This window comes from Python bivittatus, unplaced genomic scaffold, assembly GCF_059951505.1.
Source record: "Python bivittatus isolate LINGU-HERP-01145 unplaced genomic scaffold, Pbiv_v1 ctg000480_np1212, whole genome shotgun sequence".
NCBI classification, from domain to species: Eukaryota; Metazoa; Chordata; class Lepidosauria; order Squamata; family Pythonidae; genus Python; species Python bivittatus.
This window is the reverse complement of record NW_028277075.1, coordinates 16166174-16193799: the sequence shown is the minus strand read 5'-3', so window position 1 is coordinate 16193799 and position 27626 is coordinate 16166174. Positions and strand designations below refer to the sequence as shown.

Here is a 27626-nt window from a genome sequence, read left to right as displayed (position 1 = left end):
AGCTGTTACAATACATTTTGTGTGCTATATACATGAGTATATCTCAGTAATAGCAGACAAAATATTCCCCAAGCAAAATCTGCACTATTCCCCAATCCTTCACTGTGATGTTATACATTGTAAAAATATCAAAATCTGAAGTAAGAGGCTCAACAATGTATTAATTGTTTCTAAAAATAAGTTTCCCTTTCCTCCTGCTTACACAAAGCTTCTTGCATTTTTTGCTTGGTTTCCTTCTGTAGTCAAGGAATTCAACAGAAGAAAAAACAGGCATATTCTACTCTCTCTTCCAAATCTAAAACATATTCTAGTTCATAGAAACTCAAATCATTCCTTTTGTACTCTATACTTCAAAGCATGATTTTATACAACTTGAATACATCAGTATTAACTCAGAATTCTGGCACTGTATAAGATTAAGTCTTTTATAAAGATACTGAAATATAAATAATTTAATCAAGAGCCTGAGTTCCAAAACATAAATCCGCTTCTATACTGTAAATCCATAAAATATTCCCTTTATGCCTCAGAATAAACACTCTTTCACCATATACTGCTTCTAACTTATGCACACATCTTCCTTCCTCATCCACAAATCTTATCTCACACACATATTATCTTCGCTTTTTCCCTGCTGTTGTTCTCTGTACGAATTGTCACCACTTTTCCCCCCCATTCTGTGTATCTAACAACTATGGCCTTTACTTTCTCATCCCATTATATTAGTTTCCTTTAAAACCCTCAGTTAGTTACCCCAGTGTCATTTCCAAAGCTCCTGTCTTACTGGGTAATGATAATGATATTAACTGCATTTTTGGAGAGAGACAACTGACAGTGTTTCAGAACAGTGTCCTGGGTTCAGTTCTTGATTGCTTAACAATTGGTGTAAATCTAATTGGTACCCATTATTCTGGAGAATACAAATAATAGGTGGCTGGAGGTCAGTATTTCACGCTGAAATAGTTCTGGACACCATAATAATATTAAGTTTTTTTATAGTAAACATATAAATAAATCAGAGTTCTTTGTGGGCATCAATGGAAGATGTCCACAACTCTGAATCAAAACATACATCCCCAAAGTCTGTTTCATGTATTTGAGTAAAATACAACTATTTCAAGCAGCAGCATTTTTAATGTTCTGTAATAGCCCTTATTCACTTCCTTTGACACGAAACTGGCCAAAATAATAACTGAGCAGAGCTAATGCAAGGTTCAGAGGAGCTATTGCAAGGCTCAACTTCTCATGCTCCCATTTTAGTGGGAAGTCTTGAATGTTCTGTACTATGCAAGAGGACTATGTCTTGCATTTTATCATTTTTAAATCCTACCTTAGTCAGTACCATAGCTGCTACTGGCTGAGGCTGGTTGGAGTGATTTGGGAAACACCATTGGGGAACAGGAACAGCAGTGGTGCACAGGGCTCACTCAAGAGCCATTCTAGATCTGATTCTGCTGTTGGAGCTCATAAGCACAGATCTGGATGACTTTCATCCCAATTTAGTTCACATCTACTGGTTTTTATATTTTAGCTTAAAAGCAGTGTAACTGAGTGGCAATTAATGGAGACAGAGAATAGACTCTATACTGGTTTACAAAGGTTTTCGTGTATGTACTTATTTTGTCCGTGCTCTTCTACCTTATAAATGTACTTCTAAATGCACTTCAGAAATTAGAGATGACATGTGGTAGTTTGGCTACTGGTTTGTATTTAAGCATGGGCTCTTCTGTTTAGCTGGTACATGCATATACTTAAATGCTGGTATTGTTGGCAAAGCCTGAAAAAATAATAATTGGGGAAGGTGATATTTTCTTTTGCTGTTGTAGTTTTAATTAACTCTTTTTAGGTAATTAAGCATAACCAGCCTTTACTACAGCTGCTCAGCCACACTATGCAGTGTTTGCAAACATTTAAGGAAGGCACATATTATAACAATGGAAATGCAACTGGACTTGATTTTCTGCTTGACTGAGATGGAATATTGGTGCTGGGAGCTACTACTGCTACCTGAAAAATGGGATGAGAGCCTCAAAGCTTTGATCTAAGTGTTGGGTCTAGTACCTCAGGATAAAACAGACAATTCAATTAGAGCTGCTTAGGATTTTCTATGTACTTTTTAGAAAATAGTCCCTTTTGTCAATGTTTCTGCAAACTGGCTGGTCAGTATTACAAGGAGCAAGATTCTTGTTCTGACTTCCTGCTGTTTCCTATGGCAAGAACATTCTAAATATATAGGGTTTTGTTCTGCCAAACATGTACTGTAACACTTCAGCTGTTTTTGAGGGTTATTTTGTGGATGTCTACAAGAATGGGTTCACATATGCCAAGCCATAGCGTGGCATATCTGTTCCTGGCTTAATGTGACACGTAAACTATTCATTAATTCTCATACTTTTTGTGTGAGGCAGACCACTATACTTGGTTCAAGGAATCATAATTAAAAATCCTAGCTTAATATTAGATATGAATCAAGCCACTGTGTTGAAGACTGCAAACAGAAGCAATTTCAATTAGTTCTGAAGCAGTAGACTATAAGGATGTTAGCGCCATGAAAAATGTGTTGATGTATTTTTAAAATAAGTAACCATATTTATGCTGAAATCATAAATAAGCCTCTTTGTTTATATCAGACCATATAAATCCAATTAGATTTCCCTGCTCTGGGCCTTTTATAACTGTAATTTGCTGCAGATATCTAAAACAACAAACTAGGGCTAGTGCTGCTTCCAAACACAATGTACAAACTAACTGCCAACAATGCTTTGGAGGACTGAGTTTCTGAATTTGAGTAAACCAATACACATAAAATACTTAAAAACACTATGGAAATGTTAATTACTAGCTAGACGTGCCTTTCAACATCATTTTTGACAATGCTCCTAAATCCATTCACATCCACAAGTATTCTTTCATGAAATATCCCACACAATTCACCAATTTACAGAGGAACAAAGAGAGTTGTAATTAAAAAAAAGAGTGAGAAATAGTCATTTCAGAAGCAGAGTTCTATCTAAATCGTTATATGTATGCCATGGTAACTACTGTAAACCTATTCTTCAAATGAGTAACTGTAGCATAGCATGAGGAAGACTACCCATAAATCTGTACAATAAACATATACAGATGATAGTTTCATTTACTATGGCAATCAATTTTCATGTCCTGTATTTTAAAACACCTTTAATACTGAAATTATTGAAATGTCAATAAAGTACCTTAAGTGACAACCATGTTAGAGGGGTGTGTAGAGCTGAAATATATGAAAACATTGATAGTAGTTGAAATCCTTTGTGAAGAGGCCTTTATGTAGCTAATAGTGGGATAAACAATCATTTGATATGCTTTAGTAAATGAAATTACTAAGCACAAAACCTGTGACAAAAATAAACCATGAATGGGAAATCTGTTTATGCTCATTTAAAAATGAAACTTACCATATAAAGAATATTCTGCTTCCTGACCTGTATCGCTCTCACTAGATGTTGATGTTAGGCTAGTAGTTAGAGTGTTACTAAGTGACTGACCCACAGATAAAACTGTAGTTGCTGTGGCTACATTGTTGCTGCTAGTAACACTGGATGTAGACATGGTCACTGTTGAGGTGGTACCAGTTGTAGTCAGATTAGGAAAACTTTGGGCACCCATTAGAGGAGAAGCTATAAAGATATGGTAAGATAAAATAAATAATCCAAAATAGTACAATTTACATTAATGAGTGTTGTGTATTAAACCAATATTAAAAAAGAAAAAACAGAAGTCACAGGTAATTAATGCAGAACTGCAGGCCAAGAAAAAAAAAGACTGTCAAATAAAACAGAACATCAAAATAAGTATAGAAGCAAATATGATTCTTATGAAGTAGCCCACACATCCAGTTTTAATTATATGATGCATAATCCATATTATAAAAAATCTGTGATTATAAAGAGTTGATGTATGTGGGCTACTGCCCTGATCAAGGAAGTTGTTCAGCAATGTTTCTTACTTCACAAATTCATAGCATCACTGCATCCAATCAGCCGCTCTTAGTAGAGCAGGACCAGAGAAACCAAAAAAAAAAAAAAAAGGGCTAAAGTAGGAGTCATTGCCTCCATTTCTCTTCTAAGCAGAAACACATTTAGAAAATTCTGCAGGACTATCTTTATTTCTTTTTTCTGACTTATGTAGACTGAACAGCCAACATGAAGGATTATTTTATTTATTTATTTGTCAAATTTATATGGCTGCCCATCTCACCCGAAGTAAATTATTTCCTTACAGGTAACAATTCTATTGATATAAAATGAACATATTTGTATGTTCAGGATGTGTAACAGTTCCTCTCCTTGAAAACCATTAGGTCTTCCCCAGTTCGGATTATCATTTGCTGTCCATTTGTTAACCATGGTATGTTCAGCAGTGCATCATAACAAACTACGGTCTGCCATCAACACTCATAACCAAACTTTCACTACCTGCTAGCAATCATTATATTTATTGATCCTTTCTTAATGATACAGGTAGTCCCCGGGTTAAGAATGCCCGGTTTACAGACGACCCATAGTTAAGAATGGAGCCTATCGTAGCAAACTTCAAGTTAAATACACAATGATTCGAGTTAAATACACAATGGTTTGAGTTAATTATATAATACTACTCATACAGTATTATACAAGAATACTGCTCCAGCTTACATACAAATTCAACTTAAGGACAGACCTTGGGAACAGAACTTGTTCTTAAACTGGGGGCTACCTGTACTTTAGGTTGGAAAAATCAGATACCATAAAATGTTTATATAATTGCAAAATACATCATACAGGCTACCAAGCTATTTAACTTCTTTCATCTTTTAAAAATTAAATGTTTAAAGTTGCAACATGTAACACAACATACATTGATTCCATAAAAATGTCCTAAGTCATTATATACCTTTTATAATTTATTTTACGTTTCCAAAGTACAAGCAATAACATTCCAAAACAAAATGAAAACTGAACAGCAGCCCCTCAAATGGTTCACGCTTTTTGGGCTACATTTCAGATTCTAATGGCTTTAAGTTCTTTTCTATGAAAAACAAGTTTGCTATTTCTTCACTGCATGTTACAGTGCTCATTTTTTTAAAAAAAATGGCTCTAAGTAAAAGCAACAGCTGACATAAAGACTAAATGATAATTACATGACATTGTATTCTTTCAGTATAACACAGTCAGCAATAGGTCCTCAATCTGCCAAAATAGAATACATTCTTGGCTTTTTTTTACCTGTTCTTTAGTAGGAAACTGCAGTAAAACATACTTAATTTTTTTTTCAAAAGTGGCACTATGTATCTTCTGGTGGTTATATTATAAAAATAATTTAACATTTTTTTCTTTACTGAAAATAGTCAATATCCACTATTCAAGAAAAAGTACTAGTTAAGAAAATGAATGACAGGCAAAGTCACAATACAAGGATTACAGATTTCTAAGTGAAATAAAGTAGAAATGTAACATTCTAAGCAGATGTCAGTAACACATGGATGCATTTCTTGGGACTTTAGCAATTGGCTAGAATTAAAGGTTTAGTTAATACAATTAGCTATAACCAAAGGATAATGGTGCTGTAATGGGTAGACTATACTTGATGTTTTAATGAACAAAGTATGAAAAAAAGTTATTTTACCCAAAACCAAACCCTTCTTAAAAAGTGCAAGGAACATTTTACAATACAACTATTATAGCAGCACTAAATCCAATACCATATAACAAGTGGGACAATATTCAATTGCCCTTTCATAACTTATTTCAACATAACACTCTTCTTTCTTTCTCTCTTCTATAGAAATTATATCAGCTTATCAAAACACTTTTTACTTACTTGCAGTGCTCATGACATTTCTTCCCAAAGTATTAGTGCTGTTATCACTGCTACTTCGACTTAAATTCATGTTGTTAGTAGCATTGGTGCGAGCTATGTTTGCCACTCTCCGGACAAAGGACTCCAAACTAGAGGTCTCCCGTGAAGATAAGTTAGGAACACTTGCACTGGAACTCATTGGAGCTCCAGCAGCCAGTAGTGAACTCACTGATAGTCTGTTACTTGCTGAAGAACTAAGGGGTCTTTGGGAAGCAGCTTCTTTATTAGTTAGCTCAGATACTGAACTAACATCTGGAGAACTCACACTAACAATTCCCATGGATATGGCATTGGATTCCCCAGTCGCACGGATTGAGTTGTCAGGTCCTAGCTTTCTTTCAACATTTTCATTGCCCACATCTGCTGTTAAGGTGCTGGTACTTGCACTGGATGCTGAACCTACTTCAGTTTGGGGCATGCCATCAGCAGCAGAAAGTACAACTATTGGCTCATGGACGTCAGTGCCTGAAACTATATTTTGTTCCATTACATTTTCAGATCTCCGTTCCATTTTGGTCGAACCCAAGCTGATGTCGCTGCTACTGGCCACGCTACACACAGAACTGCTACTTCCTTTTCTACTTGAGGAGCCTGCAGCAGCAGTCATCTTGTCTGGACAGTTGTTTTTCACCAAGCTGCTCCATGACTGCGTTGTGCCTGAAACAGTGGATGAAACAGGTTTGGGTGATGCCGCTGAATCAGGGTCGTACCCTGGGGCAAGCTTGAGGTCAAATTTTCCTTCTGCGCCCATACGGTAAGAGTTAGAGCCACCAGCATCCCAGGTGACATCAATCCAGCCTAGAAAGGGACAGGAGTTTGTGAGACCCAGCAGAAAGCAGACAGGAGCGTGTCAGACAGTAGCTCCACAACATGGGATCAGCTTCCCATCGGGCCATTATTCTGAGCTATAGAAATACTTAATGGAATTTGAAGTAAAATAAAAATTTAAAACTCAAACAGCATGATTATTGTAGATGTATCAGATTGTTTACTATAATTTTAAGGATTTGCGAACCCATCCAAATGCTGGAAACAGAATTTGATATCAACTTTTTTAAAAAAATTAATTTCCTTAAATGTAAAAACTGACCTATGTGAAATAAATATTTGGACATTTACTGCTATTTATCTTTCATAACTCTATGTTTTAAAATCTTAAGTTATCGAAATAGTTCAGATGACATCACTCCCTTTTTGACTGCATTAATCACTATCGAGATCATGCAGCAATCAAGGCTATCCCAGCAACCATGGAGTCAGTCTTAAAAATAGGCAGCTCCTCCTCTAAAAGGCTACTAGGCATTCAAATAACATTGCTAATTGTGGGATGAGGGAAGGGAAAAAAGCAGAGCAAACTTTTCCAAGTGTCATTTCCAGCTGTTTCCTGCTAGTGCTAAAGGTAAATTATATGCATTAGTTTAACTTCTGTTTTAAATAATTAGCAATCTAATCTTTATTGAATGAACAATTGTTTTATTAAATTTCTAATTGTAAAACATGCATTAACATTTCCAATAAATTCCAAACTATCATATTTGTCTTCTACATTTGTAATCACTTATTTTGAACTTACAGTGGTACCTCGGGATACGAACTTAATCCGTTCCGTGACTCTGGGCGTATCCCGAGTTGGTCGTAACCCGAAGGAAATTTCCCCATAGGGTTCAATGTAAATCCGGTTAATCCGTTCCGCCCTCTGAATTTGGTCACACCCCGAGGCAAATTTCCCCATAGGGTTCAATGTAAATCCGGTTAATCCGTTCCGCCCTCCGCCCGAATTTGGTCGCAACCCGAGGCAATTTCCCATAAGGTTCAATGTAATTACCGTTAATCCGTTCTGGCGTCCACGGACCACACGGAAAGCGGCGTGGTGCGGCGCGAAAATGGCCGGGTGCAGCGCGGCGCGAAAACGGCCCGGCGCGAAAACGGCCTGGCGCGGCGCGAAAACGGCCCGGCCCGGCGCGAAAACAGCCCGGCGCGGCGTGAAAACGGCCGCGGACCATGCGGCAGGGCCGGAAAAACAGCCGCGGACCACGTGGCACGGGCGGAAAAATGGCCGTGGACCACGTGGCACGGGCAGAAAATGGCCGCGGACCACGTGGCACGGGTGGAAAATGGCTCGTACCCCGAGGCGGAGTTCGCAAACCGAGGTAAAATTTTGGGGCCGGAGCTGGTCGTAACCCGAAAAATTCGCAAGCAGAGGCGTTCGTATCCCGAGGTATCACTGTATTTTGAAAAAAAAATATGAGAAAGCACTTTATTTTCTACATGTTATAAATCTAAAAGTCCTAAGTTGAGAAAATCTAAGGTTTCAGAAGTGCTAAACTAGCAGTTCATTGTGGATCAGGAGGAGATTTTTATTTCAGAAAATAACTGACCTATTAAATTCAGTGCTTTTATTTTAATGTGACTTTCTGTAAAATATGAAAATCATAAATACAGAAAAGGCATTTTAAAGCAGAAAGATTTAGGATACATAGACCTTATAGACCTCTTATAGAGAGTTCTGGAAAGTCTTGAAAACCTGGCTTTGGTCCCAAACCTGGGGTTGATATTTGCCCCTGTTTTGTTTTGTGGGTTTTGTTGGCAGAGTATTTTAGTCTGGGCTGCCTGTTGATTTAATATTTCTCGCTGTTTTTATGTTTTTTTAGTTTTGTATGCCGCCCAGAGTCCATACAAGTTGGGCGGCCAATAAATTTAAATAAATAAATAAACTGCATCTAACACACAGTAGAAAATTCATCTCATATCCTTGCTCACTTAAAAATAGTGTTAAAAATCTAATTATTACGGCATTAAAAATTCTCCTTAGCATTATCCAATTTAATTTCATTCTATATGATGTTAAAAACAGAAATTAGATCCCAGTGAAGCTAACAAGAAAACACACAGTACACTTGACAAAAGCCAAAGGAAAAAAAAGCAAGTTGCAAATGCTAAGCCAGAAGAAACATAGCAAGCTGTTTTTATATTATATAGAGGAAGCTTTAGCTTTTCTTGAATAATTAATAGATCATTCATATTGAAACACACAAAAAATAAGGGTACAATGGTCACAGCTAAACTCTATAACCTATACAATTAGCATAAGATATGCAATAATAATTTCATAACTAAATGTGAAAAACACGCTACATTCAAACATGATACTTTGTCCACAGGCGCATCATACTGAACCAAGGAATTTTGGCTCAGTACAACAAACTGTTCTTTACTAGCTAACTAGTTTTATTGAAATAAACGTTTCTAGAATTATACATGAAGAATCTCTTGTGTCCAGGTAGATTAGTTTTGAAAAATACCTAGGGATGTCATCCCGACTGTATCTCTGTATTTGGGGGGGGGGGGTGTTAGGTCTAGAGCCTATACTATTTAATCACTTATTATTGCTGTTATTTTTAAGAGAATGGCTGGTTTTAATTATTTTTAGAGGAATTTCACCTAGTATAAGCCTCAGTTGTTCTTGGTTCTCCTTTCCTTTGGAAATAAATATAATGCTTTGTTAAGTTTGAACTGTTGGTAACTGAACTTATTTCCAAACAATTGTGCTTAGCAGTGTGGAACTAATTACATCTCAAAAAGCATAAATGAGTTTAATTTCAGCAATTGCCCTCTTTATTTAACACAGACAAACAGGTATCATCAGAGTAGAAAACTGAAATTTAATAACTAAGCAATTCACCTCCTGTGTGCATATCAGCATATTGCATATACTGGGATATAAGCAAAATGCGCTGGCTTGCAAATTGTTCTTTAGGTTAGAGATTCCAGTTTGCATAAAATAGGATGTGTGTAGATTAGCATCAGTGCAATTGAAGTAAATTTGGGCTTTTGTTAAAATTTGGGGCATACTGGCTAAGAGGTGCCAGAACTGACTACTACTGTCCCTAACATTAGCAGGGAAAGCTACATGCGGCATGGGTATGGTTAGGCTGATAGCCTTGTCTATGCCTTCTCTATCTTATTAAAAAGTGGATATAAAACTTTGGTTGACCAAAACTATGATGGGCAGAAGAGGTCATTATCTATTGGCCATTTGGTGATGTGTGCTGGGAAGTGTTTGGCAGAATTTTGAATGAAAGGGTAAGAGAGTCAACAACAGAAAGTGCAGGCAAGTTTTATACTGCGCAGGGGGTATGCATACCACAGCACTGCTTTTCAGCAAATCACTGACAAATGTATGAATATGAAAAACAGTATTTATTGTTTGTTTCTTGCTTTTGAGAAAGCTTTGTACAAATATGGAGTTGAAGTTTGTTGCCAGTAATAAGAGCGGCATATGATGGAAATAAAGCATAATAAATGGAATCCATAGCAAATGGATCAGCACTAAGAAAGGAATATGAAAAGGATATATTATGTCCCCTTGACTGTTTAATATATTTATGAATAAATATATAAGGAATACTTGTGATATTGTTAGAAATGAATTGATTAGGGACATGAATTTACATATACTTCTATGGACGACACTGTAATATAATGAGGAATACGGATCTGAAAATTCAGTTATCAAACACCAAGGTTGACAGGGAAAATGGAGTGAACATTTGCAAGTTATACATAAATGGTAAAAAACTAGAGCAAGTAGGTGAATTTGTGTACCTTGGTAGAATATTCATTAACAGTGGGAAAATGGATGGAGATATTTTAAAATGTACAAATACCAGTTAAAAAAAGTAGTAGGTTTTATGTAGACTTTTGCAAGGAGTGGATGTTTGCTGAAAGAAGTGAAAATGGCTCTACAAAAAATATGCTACAGTCCACTTTATTATATGGAAATGAGAGTTGGGTATGTCAGGAAAAGCAAAAATAAGCTGAATGCAGTAGGAAAAGGGTTCTTGAGAATATCTGGGATAAAGTACAAAGATTCACAGTCAACAATGTACAGGTGCGGAATGAATATGGATTAAAGTGAGTGACTAGTGAGAAAGAAGTATATTGAAGTGGTTTGGTTGCATAGAGAGAATGAATGAGGACATAACTGCAAAACAAATATATGAGGAAAGAGTATTCATATCAAGAGAAGGGTAGGACTGAGAAAATTGGATGGAGTTGATGAGATCGGAAAGAGAGAGAAGTGAAACGTTTAAGAAACAAAAGACAACATATGAAGCAGTGCATGAATTTGGTGAAAGCAAGGATGTTTTTTAAGAATAGAAAGGTATGGAGGGATGTAATGCTGGAGTAAATTAGTTTTAGCTAAGTTTCCTTTTCTTTTTCTTATCCCGTGTCATTATTTCTTTAGCTGTCTATTTCTTATTCCTTTTCTTTGCTCTGTATAATGTTGCTTACCCCAAAAGGGAATAAAGCGGCCAAATTATCAGCCAAATGTACCAATTATTGCTTTCCTCATGATTTCTGAATACACATTTTCCCATTCACACTGCTTAAATATGCAAGAGTATTTCAGTAGTCATTTAAAAAGAGGAAGTTATTTAAATATCTGCTTACCATTATGTAATTCACCTGTAACAGTGCCTTCCCCTTGTGGACTACCATCCTGATCTCTCCATTTCCAATCAATTCCTCTGATGACACGGGCACCTGGAACCATGTATTTCAGAACCTGAGAACGAACCAGTCTCCTCTGCCTTCGCAGATTAGCCTCTGCTTCTTTAGCTGCTTTTCCTAAATAGAGGTGAAACTTGGATTATACACCCTGTTTTGATGTATCATTTTGGCAGTCTAACCTGGCTCAGAGTAGCTGAAATGCAATGAATGCAACCTAGCTGATTATATATCACACTAAAATCACTGAATGACTACCAAGACATATTGGGAAAGTATGTAATTTAGGTACAAATTACTGTAATAATAATAATAAGGAAAAATCATTTAATCTACATTGCTTACCTAGCTGATCTTCGCATACACCATTCACAGTGCCATAAAGTTCAAATCCAGACAGGGAGAGATAGTGTGTCTGCCCACTGGCATTCTTTCCCATCTGTTTAATTCTTATATGTCTCCAACCTTGTTTTTCATCCTTTGGCGAGTCTAGTGGCCAGGTTGCTGTTGAACTTTATAGTTGGGAAAATTGCATCAAAATTCCAGATTTAAAAAAAAAAAAAAGATATATGACCAAAAACACACATAAAAGTTAACTACATTGAGGTTTGGAGTTTAAAACATTAATATTTTAAAAAGCCAGGCACCTTGAAAATCAGGGAATGAGCCTCTCCACTGTATTATATAATAGAGTATATAAAGCCATTTTTTAAAACAGATTGTTTCCTGTTTTAAAGAACAGGAAGCAAAATAATACTTCCATAATTCACTAAAAAGTTCCAGAATGCAAGTAGCACTCCTGAATTCATTAGTACCAGAGATTATTCTTTGTATATTTAGTTGGTTCAGAATGTTTCATTGGCCTAAATGTATACTATTATCATAGACACAAAAAGAAAATCTGTTTTAAATTAATATAAATGAGCACGCAAGCGAAAAAAAGTAAAGGAGAAACATACCCAGGTTCATTTAGACTACAGTCATCAACATGAGTGTATAAAGTAGTCCAGTTTTGTCCATCCTTAGAAACTTGGAAAACCCAATTTCTGAGAGCAGATCGTCCATAACCACGAGCATGGCGCAGTGTGTAAGCTGATGGTATCACCCAAAGACCAAGATCTATAGCAAACCATGCATTTTTATCATCATTAGTATGACAGTTTAGAGCTGAACTCTCACGGCTTAGGATGTCTTCTAAACGACCATATGGCAGGTTTCTTCCTTCTGAAGATGTAACTACAACTAGTCCATAGGCAGCTGGATTTACCCACTCATATGCTGTTCTACAACAAAAATAACATTAATATTCATGAAGAATATGAATCAGAATACATAAAAGTATAAAGCAGGACAAATTAAAAGTCATCTTTTATATAATTCATGCAAACATAAAGTGTTACATTTTCATATTTTATATTTCTATCCTATCAAACTAAACATTTTTACTAATGAAAGAATATAATTCAAAGAGCTAACATAAATATTAACATATCTAATCAGTTTAATCTTCTACATTCCCTAAATTTAAAAGATTAAACTGAAATCACATGAACAGTGAAATAAATCCTATTTTTATAAAAAATTATTTAAGAACTGGTATATAAAAGATCTAACAGTATTTTTAGAAAAAAATATTTTTTTAAAAAATTAAATATAAGCTTTACTTCATTTTAAAACATTCTAGCATTGTTTAAATCCCTGAAATCTTACTTGGCATTTGTTCCAATCCAGTAAATAATTCCATTTTCATCGAAATCATGCTGATGCCTGAAAATAAATGTCTGACCTTCACGCAGTTTTCGTACAAAAACAAATGATGCTCTATCAAAGTCATACCACTGCTTTGCCACCTAAAAAAGATGAAGGTAACTAAAGCATCATAGAATACATGACATCTGTATAAACAGTGGTATGAAAAGGGTTTTGCTCACCATTTTAAGAAGATATTGTTCTAAAGATTCTACTGTTGCTAAAGGCTCCATTTTCAACATTCGACCGGTTCTGTCTATCAAAGCTGTCTCCCCAGAAGCACGTTCCAAGCGAAACCGTAGCCTTCTTGTTAATATCTATAGTAAATGTAACCAAGTTTTACTTAGACATGTATGTCATGATCATTCATATATTTCTGAGCTAAATTTAACGAATTCTGAAACTTACAATTACAAATTAAAACAAATATTCCTTATTAGAAAACTGAGAATTTCAGTAGGTATTACATATCTATATCAACATGACAGCTTGGATGTAACGTCCTTTTTTGAATAAGGAAAAAACTCCCCTTACTGACACAGCTTATGAACACCAAATAAGAAAAGTAATCCTGACAACATAATACAAGGAAATTCAAGGAAGAAGCTGTGCCCCATCCTATTTCAAACCCATAAAAGTGAAATTTTAATTGGGGATATTCTACTACTCTAATACCTTAAACCCTATACCATAAGATTTAGGATATTCACCATTTCAGCTGGACAATATTTCCTGCGATTTCAGAATTCATATTTAGATTACTGTTGGAATTTGCTTCCAACACTTGCAAGGCTATGCTTTGTATCTTGCATACAGCTTAACCCCAATCAACCATTTACATTTTTAATAATAAAATACAGTATTTTGAATTGTGCCTGGAAGTAAAGTAGTAAGCCAACTGAAGTTTCCTAATAGTTTTCAAACAGAATCGCATGTAAACTTGTAGTCCAAATTGGATAAAGAATTCAAACTATCATAAAAGTATCTCTGTGCTCCATTTCAGTTAATGTCCCTACTCATCTGACTAGTCTTCTTCATCTGCTTTCATAAAACAGGAAGGGCAAAGACAAGGATACTAGCCTCATCTCCAGGCTATATAAATGGAAAAGTATCAACTCTGGGCAAAAAAAGGCACATTTATATTAACTGGAACTTTTATCAGCTATAGCATCCAAATCAGCTTTGATACAAGAAATTTTGTCCACAAAACCTCTGCAAATAGGTCACAAAGTGCTATTATTCATTCATGAATTAGACTGTAATAGGTGTTATAGAACTAGAAAGACAGCAGAAAAAATAATTTTTTAAAAAATCTAGCTTTGTCACCAACTGGAATTGATGCATATTAGAAATATCTGTAATGAAAACTAGGTCATCTTTTCTTATTTAAATGTACAAAAATAATAGCAGAGAAGAGATAAAAATAATTTTCTCAAAGTATGGCAAAAACAAATGTTCACATGCTACACTTAATACAAAAAGTGAAACCCTGGTTGCTAACTCATGCAAGATATATGGATCATACAATACCTATATCAAAACACTTGCACACCAAGCACAATTTGTTAATGTTTGGCTTATTTAGGGACTTAAAGGTTATTTGAGGCACCCTCTTTCTCACAAAAAAACCTGTCTGGCTGTTAAAATCTGCAGGAGAGGCTCTTTTCTTAGAGATTGGCAGGTGAGAGTGAGGCCCCACATAATTCCCAAGTTGTGGAATGCACTTATGCAGGAATTGCAACTGGCCTCCCCTCTCATTCCCTTCAGAACTAAAGACACACCTCTTCAGTTTTTAATTGTTAAATAACGTCTGCACTTATTTTTGTCTTTGCATTTGTATATTTTTAAAAATGTATATGTTATATTTGTTAACAGTAACTTAGTCTACAACATGATACAGTAGATTTCCATAGGACTGCAAAGTTACCTGGAGATTATATGATGATCCTGGTGAATCATACAAATGTAGAGGAAGCCGTTCAATAGATTCTAACACTGCTATCAATTTCCTAATTAATGCAACTGCTGGACGACTATGAACAAAGAAAAAATAAGCACTATATTTGGAGAACATGTTATTTTAAAGATGAATTCAAATTAGACACAGTGTATAATTACCAAAATGTCAATCTACATTCATTAGAAAATATTGTTTGCATATCTAAACATGGGGAATCAAAAATAATGTTTTTTAAAATGGCAGTACTCTGCTAGATGCATGTGAAATCATAGTAATAATCCATATATACTGGAAAGGAGGAAAGCACTGCTGTAAATAATGGGCAATTTTAAACAATAACTGGCTAATATATAATTATTTTGAAGATGCAATACAGTATGTGTTTGTTTTTACTGTTGGAAATATTATAAAATGTTTATAATATCAGCATACATTTATAACATGTTCAATGACTGTAAGTTACCTTTCGTCATCTTCATTTTCACTGAAAGCTGTTTTGAACACATTTATCCTTTCCACTAATTGACTACAGTCTTGTTTCAAATCATAATCCATATTCTAAGATAAGAAAACACTATTTAATGGTAGCAAAAAATAACAGGCCACACAATAAGCATGAACGAACCTGAGTGAAATAGGACAGATATTCATATTGGCTAGATCCACACATCATGTTATTAAAATTTAGTTTCTTTTTGTCTTAATATGTGAAACCAAGCAATTATAAATATTCCACACACTTTGCACAACGTTTTTTTGCTTTTTTCCAAATACAAAATATTGATAAAACACCTAAATATATTAAAGAAAACAATTAAGTGAAACCTTTTAAATTTAAAGAAAAAAGAATATAAACAGAAAAAAGAATAAAAAAACTAAAAAAGAAAAAATCTATCTTATATATTAAAATTATCAATAGTCACTGGTTCATTAATACCATAAAATATTATAATACAATCAATACAAAACATTATTGTAAAATATCACAAAATATTTGCCAAAGTAGTACACATTGCTTCATTCTTTGATTAGCAGAAAGTATTATCTTTTCCACAGCAGGTCACACATTTCCAAAAGCCATTCCTTAACATTTAGAATAATATTACTTCCCCAATTTTCAATATAATTCTTTTAGCCATCCACACCATGGCACAATGTGCAAACCATGTCACTAACTAGGAATGTAACCGTGTTTCATGAATACAGTCAAAAACAGAATACAGATTATTCTCAGTAATGTTCCTTATTAGCAAAGTGTTTGCTAAATTGGTAGCTGAAGATGCAGCGTTGGCCAAGAACTACTCTGACACTATCTTTCTCACACAATAGGCATGGTGTATTGTTTGGTTCTAGCCACTATGACATTTGCATAATTTACATTCTAATTATTATTTGACCTGTTTTATAGTCTATGCAGTCTCCTCAAGTGCAAGGGAGCTTACTTAGCTTCACAACTCCAGAGAGGAAATTTGGGAATAATCATACTGAAAGACTTTTCATCTCACTATTCCTTGGCACTGAAAGGGACCTAAGGGCCATGTCAAGCATAAAAAAATATCCTATATCATTTAGGAAGCCCTAGAATCTTTAGTCTCCAGGGACAAGCTGTCTTAAATCTATTAAATGAATTGAAAGACATTTCTGGCCAAGATATGAGTTCAGAGAAACCTCTCTATAACAGACTCACAGCCTCCTTATTTACTGAAAATACCAAGATGAAAATATGTCCTACCAAAGAGATTTAACTTATTTGAAACAGCTCCATAGTTTTCATAACAATTTCCATTATGTTAGCTGAAGCAGAAAGCCTTTCACCAGATTAATATAGACTAAAGGTGTAAAACAAAACATATATGTATTTGGACTGAACATTCCAAATAGATTACTACAGAAAGTTTCAGTAATCCTCTTGACATTTTACCAAGGAAAAGAAGAGAAAATATCTTCCTGTTCCTGGCCTTCTCCACAGCACAGTGCAAACTAGGTTTTATCACCACCTTCTGTACTGTCTAGGATACTTAGAGACTCTTATGTTGGCCACATATAATGGCTGACTGATAAACTTGGCCCAAATTAAAAACAACTTTTTTTAATTAAACAAGCATAACTTCTACTACTGAGTGAACTTGTATTCTTACTTAATAGATTTATATCCCACCCTTTTTCTAAAGGTCTTGGCAGTTCTCATTTCTCCATTCTTTCAACAAGTTGGTAGGAAAGTAAGTGACAAAGGTCAACAGTGAACTATATAGCTGAGTGAAAATTTGGATTCTGGCTTCCTAGTCCTATACTATACTGTAATAAACTTACATTATTCAGTACAGTAAGGAGAGCCTGCACCAACCCACTGCTGCACATTTCATATGGTGAAATTGTATTTTCATCCTTTAGCAGGACAATTAAATTTTCCAGGGCGGTCTTCATTAAATCTCGCCAAGTGTTTTCTCCTTCAATGAACTAAAAGAGAATGAGGTAATAATGCTTCCATTAACTACACATTATTCTATACAGCTGGTCAAATTACACATACAAGAATTTTACAAAAAGCAGTTTTCATATATGTAGTATGTGGAATATTTCACGTCACCTAAATATAACTGAGAATAAGTGTTAAAAAGTCAGAAAAAATGCTACATTTATCTCCTGCTTTCCACTACAGCCATTTTGTAAAGGACATTACAATCAACTGACTCTGAGCAGCATATAACTCTCCAGTATATAATTGGGATTAAAATAATATAATCAATTAAAAAAAGAGGCCTTCATGATATTCTATAGAACCAGAAATCATGAATAAAAACATAAATAGCATTAATAAAAAAGCCTCTTCATGACCCAAGGCTTGATGGCTCAATGGAACAACATGGTTTTCATCAGTTTTCTAAAAGTCAGGAGAAAGACGGTGTCTGCACATGGGGCGGGGGGAATGCTATTCCAGAGGAATGGGGACAGCATCTCAGAAGGCCTGCTAAGTGGCTATCAGGGCAGCTTTCACAATATAAACAAGTATTTCAGGGTGTACCCATCACTACTAGAGTTGTTGCATTCTAGATGAGCTATAGTTCATGAATGCTGTTCAGGGCAGCCCCATGTAGAATATGTTGCAACAGTCCAATAGAGAGATGACTAAGGTATGAGTGACAGTGAGTAATGCCTGCCATTCCAGGAAAGGTCACAATCTGTGTACAAGATGGAGCTATATAAAGATCCTCTTGGCCATAGCTGCTGCCTGCCCCTCGGGCATGACCTATGAGGTAGCAAGAGCCCCCAAACTGTCAACCCAGAATCGCTGGGAGTCGGGCAACATACAAATTTAATAAATAAATAAACCAACTCCGCCAAGGAGAGTGCAATACTGTTCAGACTTAAGGATGGAATCTTGCTGGAAACAGCAGGCCTTCAAACCTGACTTGCTAGGCTGAATGTCAACCAGTTCTTTCTCATTCTAGATCTGGACAGTATTTTACCAGCATCACTTATTCACCCAGGGGTCGAGATATACAATTGGGTATCATTCACTAGCATATTGATGAAACCTGACCCGATGCTGAATGATGATCTCACCCTGCAGTTTCATGTATGTAGACATTGAACAGAAATGGGCAGAGCATTGAGCTCTTCAGCACCCCCATTTAATGAGCTAGGGCTCAATTTCTCCCCACCAAGAACCCTTGCTTTAAGAAGGAGGCGAACCATTGTAATACAATGTCCCCCCACTCCTAACCCCTTTAGACAGCTCAGAAGAATAACATGATTGATGGTTTCAAAAGCCGCTGAGAGGTCAAGGAGACCAGTAGGGACAAACTACTTTTATCCTAGTCCTCCAAGAGATCAGCACTTTGGTTAATGCCATCTCCATGCTGAACCCAGGCCTGACATGTTTCTTTTCTTTTCTTTTCTTTTTTTTGTAATAGCAGCCCAATTACTTTCTTTTTTGGAAATTGGAAACAGATCACTAATTGTCCAGTATATCTGGGTTGAATGATGACTTCTTGAAATGGGAGTAAAATTCCCTCTCTCACATTAAAATTATCTTGGGGATATTTCTAAAATCATTTTAAGAATCTGCAAATAACAGTGGTTGAGAAGGAGAATTATGTTTGAATCAAGTGAACGTCAAGGAAAAAACAATATTGCAACATACTTGAATAAAACAACTATAGCAGTATTTCATTTCACTAATGAAACTTGCCTGTCTGTTTGTATGGAGTTCCCACGAAGACTCTAATTGAGTTGCTATATTCCTCAGTGTTACAACTACACCTCTAGGCATACTTTCAACAGCTTTAAAATGGTCATCATATAAGTCTCTTGCCATAGTTCGTACCTGATTATTTAGAGATACAGAAATAAGTGAGATGTATACATTCACATATGCTCATTTAAAACCAAAAACAATAATTTTCTGAGATTTCTGGATTTAATGCTTTGCTTACAAATCATTACAGAAGAAAGTAATGATTACTAACAAATAGTAAACCAAAATTCCAGTGAAACCTGACTACTATACACGATCAGTACATTAATACAAGAGTGTGCAATCACTCTTGCTTAGCTCCTCTCATTAGCAGGAGATACGTTAATCGATCAGACATAGGATCTTATTGCTACGTCTGAATTAAAACTCATAATTGCCAACGTCCTAACGATACTGAAGAGCTAGCAGTTGGTTTCAGATTCCAGAGAATGACAAGCCAAGAATTCTAATATGGATTAATCTTAAAGTCCTATTCCGTCCTAGTGAGATTTTACAAACAGCAGCACTTTTTCCAGGTTGGTCAGGTCACCAACCTCATTCCATCAACAAATGGAATGCCTCTTCCAAAGATGCCTGAGAATGAAGATTTTTAACAAATAGAGAAAAAAAATCAAAGATGTTAAAGATTCTTACTTTTTTATGTTATCTTTTGATGTTGCTTTACCAGTTTTAATTTGTTAATTTGTAAAATTTTTATACAGACTTTAGATTTTTAGAAGTCATCTTGAATTCAGATAGAAAGCTAGAATGCTTTTTAGAAAATAAAACAATACAAAGAAACTATGTGTAATTATGCATGTATAATAAGATTATTAAAATGTATGTATCCTTTCTGCAAATTTAAAATGCTACAGAGTTCTACAGGTAATACAGTCCCTCAAGCTAGTCAATGAAATTCCTTCCAGATCTCTTTTGTCGAACAAAACAAGTACCTGGATCTCTACCTCTAACTAATCATCCCCCAAAATGGCTATAGTGCCACACAGATGAGTGTATGAAAGCTCTGCTATTTATGTTGCCCATATAAATATGCCTCTTTGTCAGGTATCAGTACATATGTCTGTAGAAAGGATACACTGTGCCTCTAGCTGTATAGGTAGAGGCTTCCACATAACCCAGAACCCTGTTAGTCCAAGGATGAGAGTTGTACCCCCAGACATATACAATGATATATACTTCCCCCACCAATGTAGCTATGTTATATGTGAATGGGGAGTATTTCAGCCTAGCACTATTCTCTACTCTTGAGTTTGTTTGTTTGTTTATTTATTTATTTAGCCACCCATCTCACAAAAAGTGACTCTGGAGTGGAGTTGCTCTATCCACTTTCTAAAAGAAGTCAATAGAGCTTCTTCTCTTTCACAGCTAAAATTACTATTTAATTTCTTTTAAAATATAGACAGCCTTATTATCTGAACTATACCTGACCAGCAAACAGCATATATAAGGAACAGTTCAAAATGAAGACATTTAAGCTATTTAAGTTTGGCAGAAATTATCCTAACCTTTTGTTTTGTTTTTTCCAACTTGGATTTTAGTTTCCTGCCCCTTTTTCCAGTCCAACCAGTCACGAATTCTGATCCTGAAAAACAACATCTAGAAATCAGGCTACCACAGAACCTCAATATGATATAGATAAGTCAGATTCCTGTTCAGACAAATTAGAGTTTGCATAATCAAGAATCTTTCCCTCTTCCCTAATGTACGTAATTCTGGATTTGTTAATCCACTGTTGTATTACCTGGCTTAAAAATATGCTCTACAAACCAGATACATCCCTCAGAGAATAGGAATCCAGCTGCTGAACCAGGTCATTGCAAACATATATCTCTTCTATTCATTATATACAACTGCATACTCACCTAAAGAAGTTTCAGCTGTAAATGAGTGTTTAGTTCCTCTATTGGATTCAAAAACAAAACCTGGTAGATCTTCTTTTAAGATTGTAGCTTGCTGACCATCTGAATTGTGAATAGCAATTTCTCCTTCCTTTAGACAGGTAAGAGACCAATTTCCCACTGTAAGTTTAGCAGGTCCTGGGGCTGATAAAATTGGTTGGCTGGTTGTGGATGGCTTTACCTGACTTCGAGCCCGCTGTAACTTCTCTAAAAATTCACTTCGGCTTTCTATTTAAAAGAATAAAATATTAATTTATATTTCATTTAATGCTTAATTCAGTTTTCATGAAAGAAAGTATCTCATAAAACAAGTGCAAATTTAGATTTCGGATTCAAGTTCTCAGGACTGTTTAAACATTGATCAGATTATATCACAGTATACAACAATGAAACCTAAGAGGGGCAATACTAACATTAACATGCTTTGAAAAATGTACTGAAAAATTAAATGTAATCAATTTATTTTTTAAAACAACTAAAGAAACCAAATTAGGCAGTTGAAATGATATTTTTACTAACAGAAATCCCACCAGTAAAAAATCTTTCAGGTTGGATATTAAAAGGAGGCATTTAAATTGTGGAACTGAAAGTGGAAAGGACGGGATTGCACAAGAAATGAAAGAGGAAATTCTAAGATATTTTAGAAGCATCAGCTTATCATGAGAAGCATTTAGCTTTGTTTAATCTGCTACAAAGCAAAATGTGTCAATGTAATATGCTGCATAATTGCATAAAATTTGTTTTATATTTATAGTTTTACTACAGCACAAACTTTAAAAACTAGGTCTCTGTCCCTCTCTTGTAAAATATACTCTGCAGAAGACAGCATTATCCAAGTTAATTCGACAGTCATTAAAACAGTTAATCCAACTGAGCTCTGCTGTTCAATCATGCCCAAGTACTCATACTTATGTACCTTATTTAAGGTTGATTCATACCCAAACCCACGCCATCATCCCAGGAACCAGTAGCACAATGTGGACATATGAAGCTACACATATACTGCCAGCATAAAGGCAAAACCTTTACACCGAACACCTTCATCCCAGGAAAGATTTGTGGAAAACCTGAAAGCAGCATCATGTGGTCTATAAATGGCTCCCACTGTAATCTACTTGCTGCCAAGATCTCCCACCTATGTTCTCCATCCTGAAAGCTGTTAAACTATTATTGGTTGCTGTTGTTATTGTTGCTTTGACTTCACAGGTTTTTTATTTCTAGGGAACCTGTCAAGGATTTATAATTTACTTTCCTGTTTTTGGTGGTCTATTTTCTCTTTCAGAGAAACACTGAGAGATGTCCATTTTTGACAAGATTCTTACACAGGACTAAGCCATACTATGGTTTCATTTGCTTTTAGCTTAGTACATAATGAACCCAGCTTAACACAAGGAATAAACTAAGGCATAATGCTATCCAAAAGGAATTGAAAACCTATTCTGAGGTATGAAAAAATTCAAGGAAAATACTTCTCAGGACTAAAATAGTCTTGCCAAATTATGAGACAGCTATTCTATTCAGACAAGCCCATTCACTGCTCTAGCCAGTCTAGTAGAGTCTATCTCCTAGACTCTAGGAGCACTAGCCTTGGATGCAGCACTAGCCTTGGCGCTAGATGGCTGTTCATACACTTTTAATTCCCAAGGTAATTAAAGTATTAACCAGCACCACCTTGGGAATTAATATTTCTGAAACTGAATTCAGTTATTATCACAAAATTATTCAGAATCAGTCCTCGCAACATTCTTTAGCTGCACATCATGGGAAAAAGTAATTTCCTGAGAATTTGAATCTTAAAATATTTTACAGCAATCCTATAGTTCCATTGCACACTATTTTTACTATTATTTCCTAATATTTAAAAATTAGTTGTTGCAATTATAAAAAAGAAAACTACTAAAAGGAGACAGCAAGCAATATCCATTATGTGTAAAGAGTACAGACAGCTTAGTAAAATATGATGTGAAACATTTCTGCTGAATGTCTGTCACAATTTTCAGTTCTGCTGAGGAAGTTTATACTACTTATCACACAGACATGCATTTCATTCTGCTAGCCAGATGCAAGCCACATCATCATTCCAATTTCTGTATCTGGAATGCAGTTTATCATTACTACACATTACCTTTAATGACTGTTTAATATTAGTATGCATGGAAAAGAATGAAAACATGAAGCTATGATGTTCACTGAACAGAGTTACTAGAAGTTACTGTTACATGCCAATTTGACAAAAGCATCACTGACCACCTTCCACCTGTTTACATCCTTTACTATTTAGGGAGGCAATTCCTGTAAAACAGAACATCTCAAAATCAAACATATAAAAAGTAATTTTTTATGAACTCTTTAAAATATTACTTGAGAACAAGATTGTACCTGAACTGTCAGATCCTCCTTCAGGACTGCCACTGGAATACATTGTAGCTAGCTTCCCATCCAAAATAAATCTGAACCATCCATTGCTTCCATTTGAAAGTTCCAAGGCTGCAGCATCACTCCAAATATACAGGCAGTCCCTTCCTCTAATAATTGACCAATCTCTCCAGTGATATGGTTTACCCTGCTGCAACTCTTTGGCATCTTCTTGAGGTTCATCTTCCTGTAAATCAAGGTTATTAGGGTACTTGAATGTACTTACAGTAAAAACAACAACCCAATTTTAATGCAAACTAACCCAATTTGCACTTTCTAAAAGTTACATGTACAATTTTGCAATGCAGTCTGTAAATAAAAAAAAAATACTAGGGAAAAGCCACACAAAATGCAAATATCAGAAAGATTAGTATAAATTTTCACACATAACTTATAAAAATGCAAATTGATGAAAATGGGCCAAATTTAATTTATCACTGATAAAAATAAGAAACTGAATGAAAAAGGAAACTGGTGGATCAGTCCATTCATATTAGCATATTCATAAAGTTAAGTTCCAGTGTATATTATGCTATATAATATAGAATTCTATCTAATCAGTTATAAATGGAAAAAAACACAGCGAGATTGTCTATAGGCAACATCCTTGCATATGGCCTCTGAATTTCAATAAGCAGTATGCCATAATTTAAAAGAAGCACTATGGTATATTTAGGAAAGTATAACATCTAAAAAGCACATTATGGATATACACAATCTATTCTATCTTTCATATGCTTTCTTCCAAGTACAGGTTAAGAAGCAGCAACATTTATCAAACACATACCAATGCACTTCACAAAGTTTCCTTTTTGAATGCTTTGCACAATCCTAAGCACACACCTATTACTAGCCAGCATTACTGAACAGGCAAGCAGCCAAGATAGTTTTCGTGTTGATGTGGAACAGAATATTAAGTCTTCCTTAACCTGACAACTTTTTGACCAAAACTGTATCATTCTCCAACCAGCACATGTTAAGTGAACTTAGAATTATTAAAAATTTAATCATGATTGGTTCCAATAAGTTGTTTGCCTCTACCTTACAAACCTAGCACATTAAATCTATCTCAGCATAAAAAGCTTCTCTGGCAGACTTTAGGACTAATTCAGAGAATTCTATTTCAAATCAGCTACACATTTCATTACTAAAAATAAGACTATGGTTCTATGGTTTAATCCTGCAGCAGACAACTGCAGCACCTGGATTATTTTCTTTCCCACTGGAGCTCCCTCTGAATATCACAACTGAATCAGCATAGTTTCCCCCTGCCCCACAACTGTTTTGAGTTGGAAAGCATAAGAAGTCTGAACCATTCACTTTAGAACCAACAAATCACAATTAAAGAAATAAACTTTCTCAAGCATGTTCCCAAAATCTAGATCTGCCCTCAAAACAGGAATATGAGAGAACATCTTGCTGCATAAATAGAAATCCTCTTGCATGATACTTGCTTTGCCCACAAGCAAAGCAAAGCCACTACCAGAACTCTCTGCATTTGTCACTATATTCAATATTTCAAAATTCCAAACACAATAGAACTATTGATAAATACTAGATTAAATTCTTACTTTCTCTGGTTTAGACTCTTCTTCATTCTCATCATCTGAAGATGGGCCAGCCAAGGTTGACACTTTACTTATTACACCAAGCCTAGCAAGTTGGTCCAAGAAAAGGTCACCTCCTTTATCCACCAAATCTCTTATGATCTGCAAAGCTAATAAATGGCCATCATCATCATCCTGCAAAAGTAACATAGGATGAAAAAAAAAAAAAAAAAACCTCAGCAATTTCTTCCATATCAGATGTACAATTAAAATTACCACAAAAATTAACATGAAACTGGCAATCAAAAATTCTTTAACACGCTGTTATAGAAACATTAGTATACTTTTTGACAAACTCACCAAACACCTGGTAACACTGATTATTCTAGCAACCTGAATGCCAGAAAACACTTGGGTATAGAGGGGCTCCTAACTCAAAAAGCTTTGAGCTACTTTGCACAACAAACTAACATAAAACTAGATTTTTCATCTATCACATAAGCAGTATAGAAGTAGTGTCAATCCCAGTTGCACAAGTATACTTATATGATATACTAGATAACCTGTGACCCATTGGGTCATCCTTTGACAGGAAGGTAGTGCAGTCTGATGTGACCAGAATGAACATTAAATTTTAGGCTGACCATATTTTTTTTTACCCCAATGCTGGACGGTCCCATGATCATCTAAGAGTTTACATCATGAATAGAAAACTAATTGTAGTGCTACATGAACTTCAATAATACGTCAATATTTACTTACCTAAACAGATAAACAGAATGAACATGGGCGGGCAAAAAAACCAGTGGGAGCAGGAGTGACTTCCGACTTCCTGCCAACTTCCCCACTGACTTTGCTTGTGGGAAGCTGGCAGGGAGCGTTGGAAATCACGATCACATGACTGCAGTAACACTACAATGGCCACAACTTTGCAAATCAAACTGATCTGAACATTGTGGAAATTTCAATTTCACAGGAGTAATGGGTCCCAGATTTTTTAGGTATTCCTTAAGTTAGCAGATTTTAGGTACCTTGATTCAAAAACTGTTGCAGTATAATGCACCGTTTGGGCTAAGTTGAGGGTACAAACAGATAAACACAATGAGAGTTTTAGTAATACATAGATGCAGGGTACAGATAATCGCCGTTTAACAACCACAAAGGATTGGCAACTAAGTCACTAAGTGACACAGTTGCTAAGTAGAAAATCACATGACCACAACTGTACTTATGATTGTATTTTGGCTTTCCTTTCCTCCCACTCCCCTGCCCTTTGGAATGTTCACTGTGGCACTGGGATAATTAGCAAGAAGGGAATTGTAAACCAAAAGACCCAGTTGCCCAAGAAGAAAAAACAGGAGTCATCTACAACATACAGTGTAAGGACTATAACAAACACTATGTAGGACAAACAGGCAGAAGACTAGCAGAACGCATCCATGAGCACCAACTAGCAGTCAGAAGACATGATGAAAATTCCTTAATTGCACAACACATGGACAGACTCAACCACAGTTTTAACATTTTAGAACAAGCCAAATCCAAACATGCAAGAGAATTCTTGGAAGCTTGGTATTCAGACAAGGCAGCAATTAACAGACACACAGAGATTAACAGCATCTACATACTATTCAAAAGAGACAAAAGACCAGAAGATCACCTCACCAGCATTCAATCACCAGCAATCATCACCCAGATAAGCAAAGGTCACCACCAGGCACACAATAAAGCAGTCAACATACGCTAATCAAGAAACTGCGCTAATCAAGAAACTACCGGAAGAGCAAAACAGAACCTCCACCTCCACCAGCACTGGCAAGGCAGGCCACAGCAGATAAATAGAGAGCAAACCTCATCCCATTTTAGCACTGAAGATGTTACCTAACCGGGTAATGAAACGTTTGCAAGAAAAGAACCAAGCTCAGAGAACCCCAAGGATGCCACATTTACATTCACTGGAGAGAAAGGGACTACATGAAAGTAAGCAGGGACACAATGTGGAATACATATTGAAAGGAATGCACTAGCACTGGCTGTTTCCCTAGTATGCTCCTGAGCTGCTTAGGAGGCAAACAAAAGCAGAAGGTATGAAAGTGATTAAAATCTTGTCAGTTACAGGCAGCAGCTGGGAGCAGCTAATTAAGGTCAAGAGCTGAGCTTGTCATCTTGTGGTTAACACCTTTTGGGGAAGTGAAGCTGCAGAGAAAAGCAATTCAGGAAGAGATTGCTTGTTTAAGCAATCTCTCTGCACTCGGAGGGGGGAAAAGAAAAAAAATGGGTCAGGCACAGGATATCATGTACTGTAATGGTGAACACGTGACAGAGAGATGCTGTGAGGTCATAAATGTGGGCAATGGTCACAAAATTACTTTTTCATCAGTGTCATAATTTTGAATGGTCAATGCCTGAGG

General features: G+C 35.7%; 1 protein-coding gene across 5 annotated transcripts in view; it reads right to left on the bottom strand.

Annotated features, from left to right (window-relative positions):
* HECTD1 (HECT domain E3 ubiquitin protein ligase 1) overlaps positions 1 to 27626 on the bottom strand; it is a 69216-nt gene that overhangs the window by 21993 nt on the left and 19597 nt on the right. For 2 of the 5 annotated variants that reach the window (XM_088145398.1, XM_088145394.1), the window contains exons 12-26: positions 25240 to 25410; positions 23633 to 23855; positions 21218 to 21481; positions 20861 to 20937; positions 19290 to 19424; positions 17408 to 17554; positions 15561 to 15655; positions 15065 to 15170; positions 13320 to 13454; positions 13099 to 13238; positions 12348 to 12671; positions 11734 to 11900; positions 11332 to 11508; positions 5839 to 6534; positions 3435 to 3656 (exon numbers count right to left, since the gene is read on the bottom strand). In XM_088145398.1, the coding sequence (XP_088001524.1) occupies positions 3435 to 3656; positions 5839 to 6534; positions 11332 to 11508; positions 11734 to 11900; positions 12348 to 12671; positions 13099 to 13238; positions 13320 to 13454; positions 15065 to 15170; positions 15561 to 15655; positions 17408 to 17554; positions 19290 to 19424; positions 20861 to 20937; positions 21218 to 21481; positions 23633 to 23855; positions 25240 to 25410 (3079 nt within the window). Of the gene's footprint in view, positions 1 to 3434; positions 3657 to 5838; positions 6676 to 11331; positions 11509 to 11733; positions 11901 to 12347; positions 12672 to 13098; positions 13239 to 13319; positions 13455 to 15064; positions 15171 to 15560; positions 15656 to 17407; positions 17555 to 19289; positions 19425 to 20860; positions 20938 to 21217; positions 21482 to 23632; positions 23856 to 25239; positions 25411 to 27626 lie in introns of all 5 variants that reach the window. The other 3 variants (XM_088145393.1, XM_088145396.1, XM_088145397.1) reach the window with 2 other exon arrangements.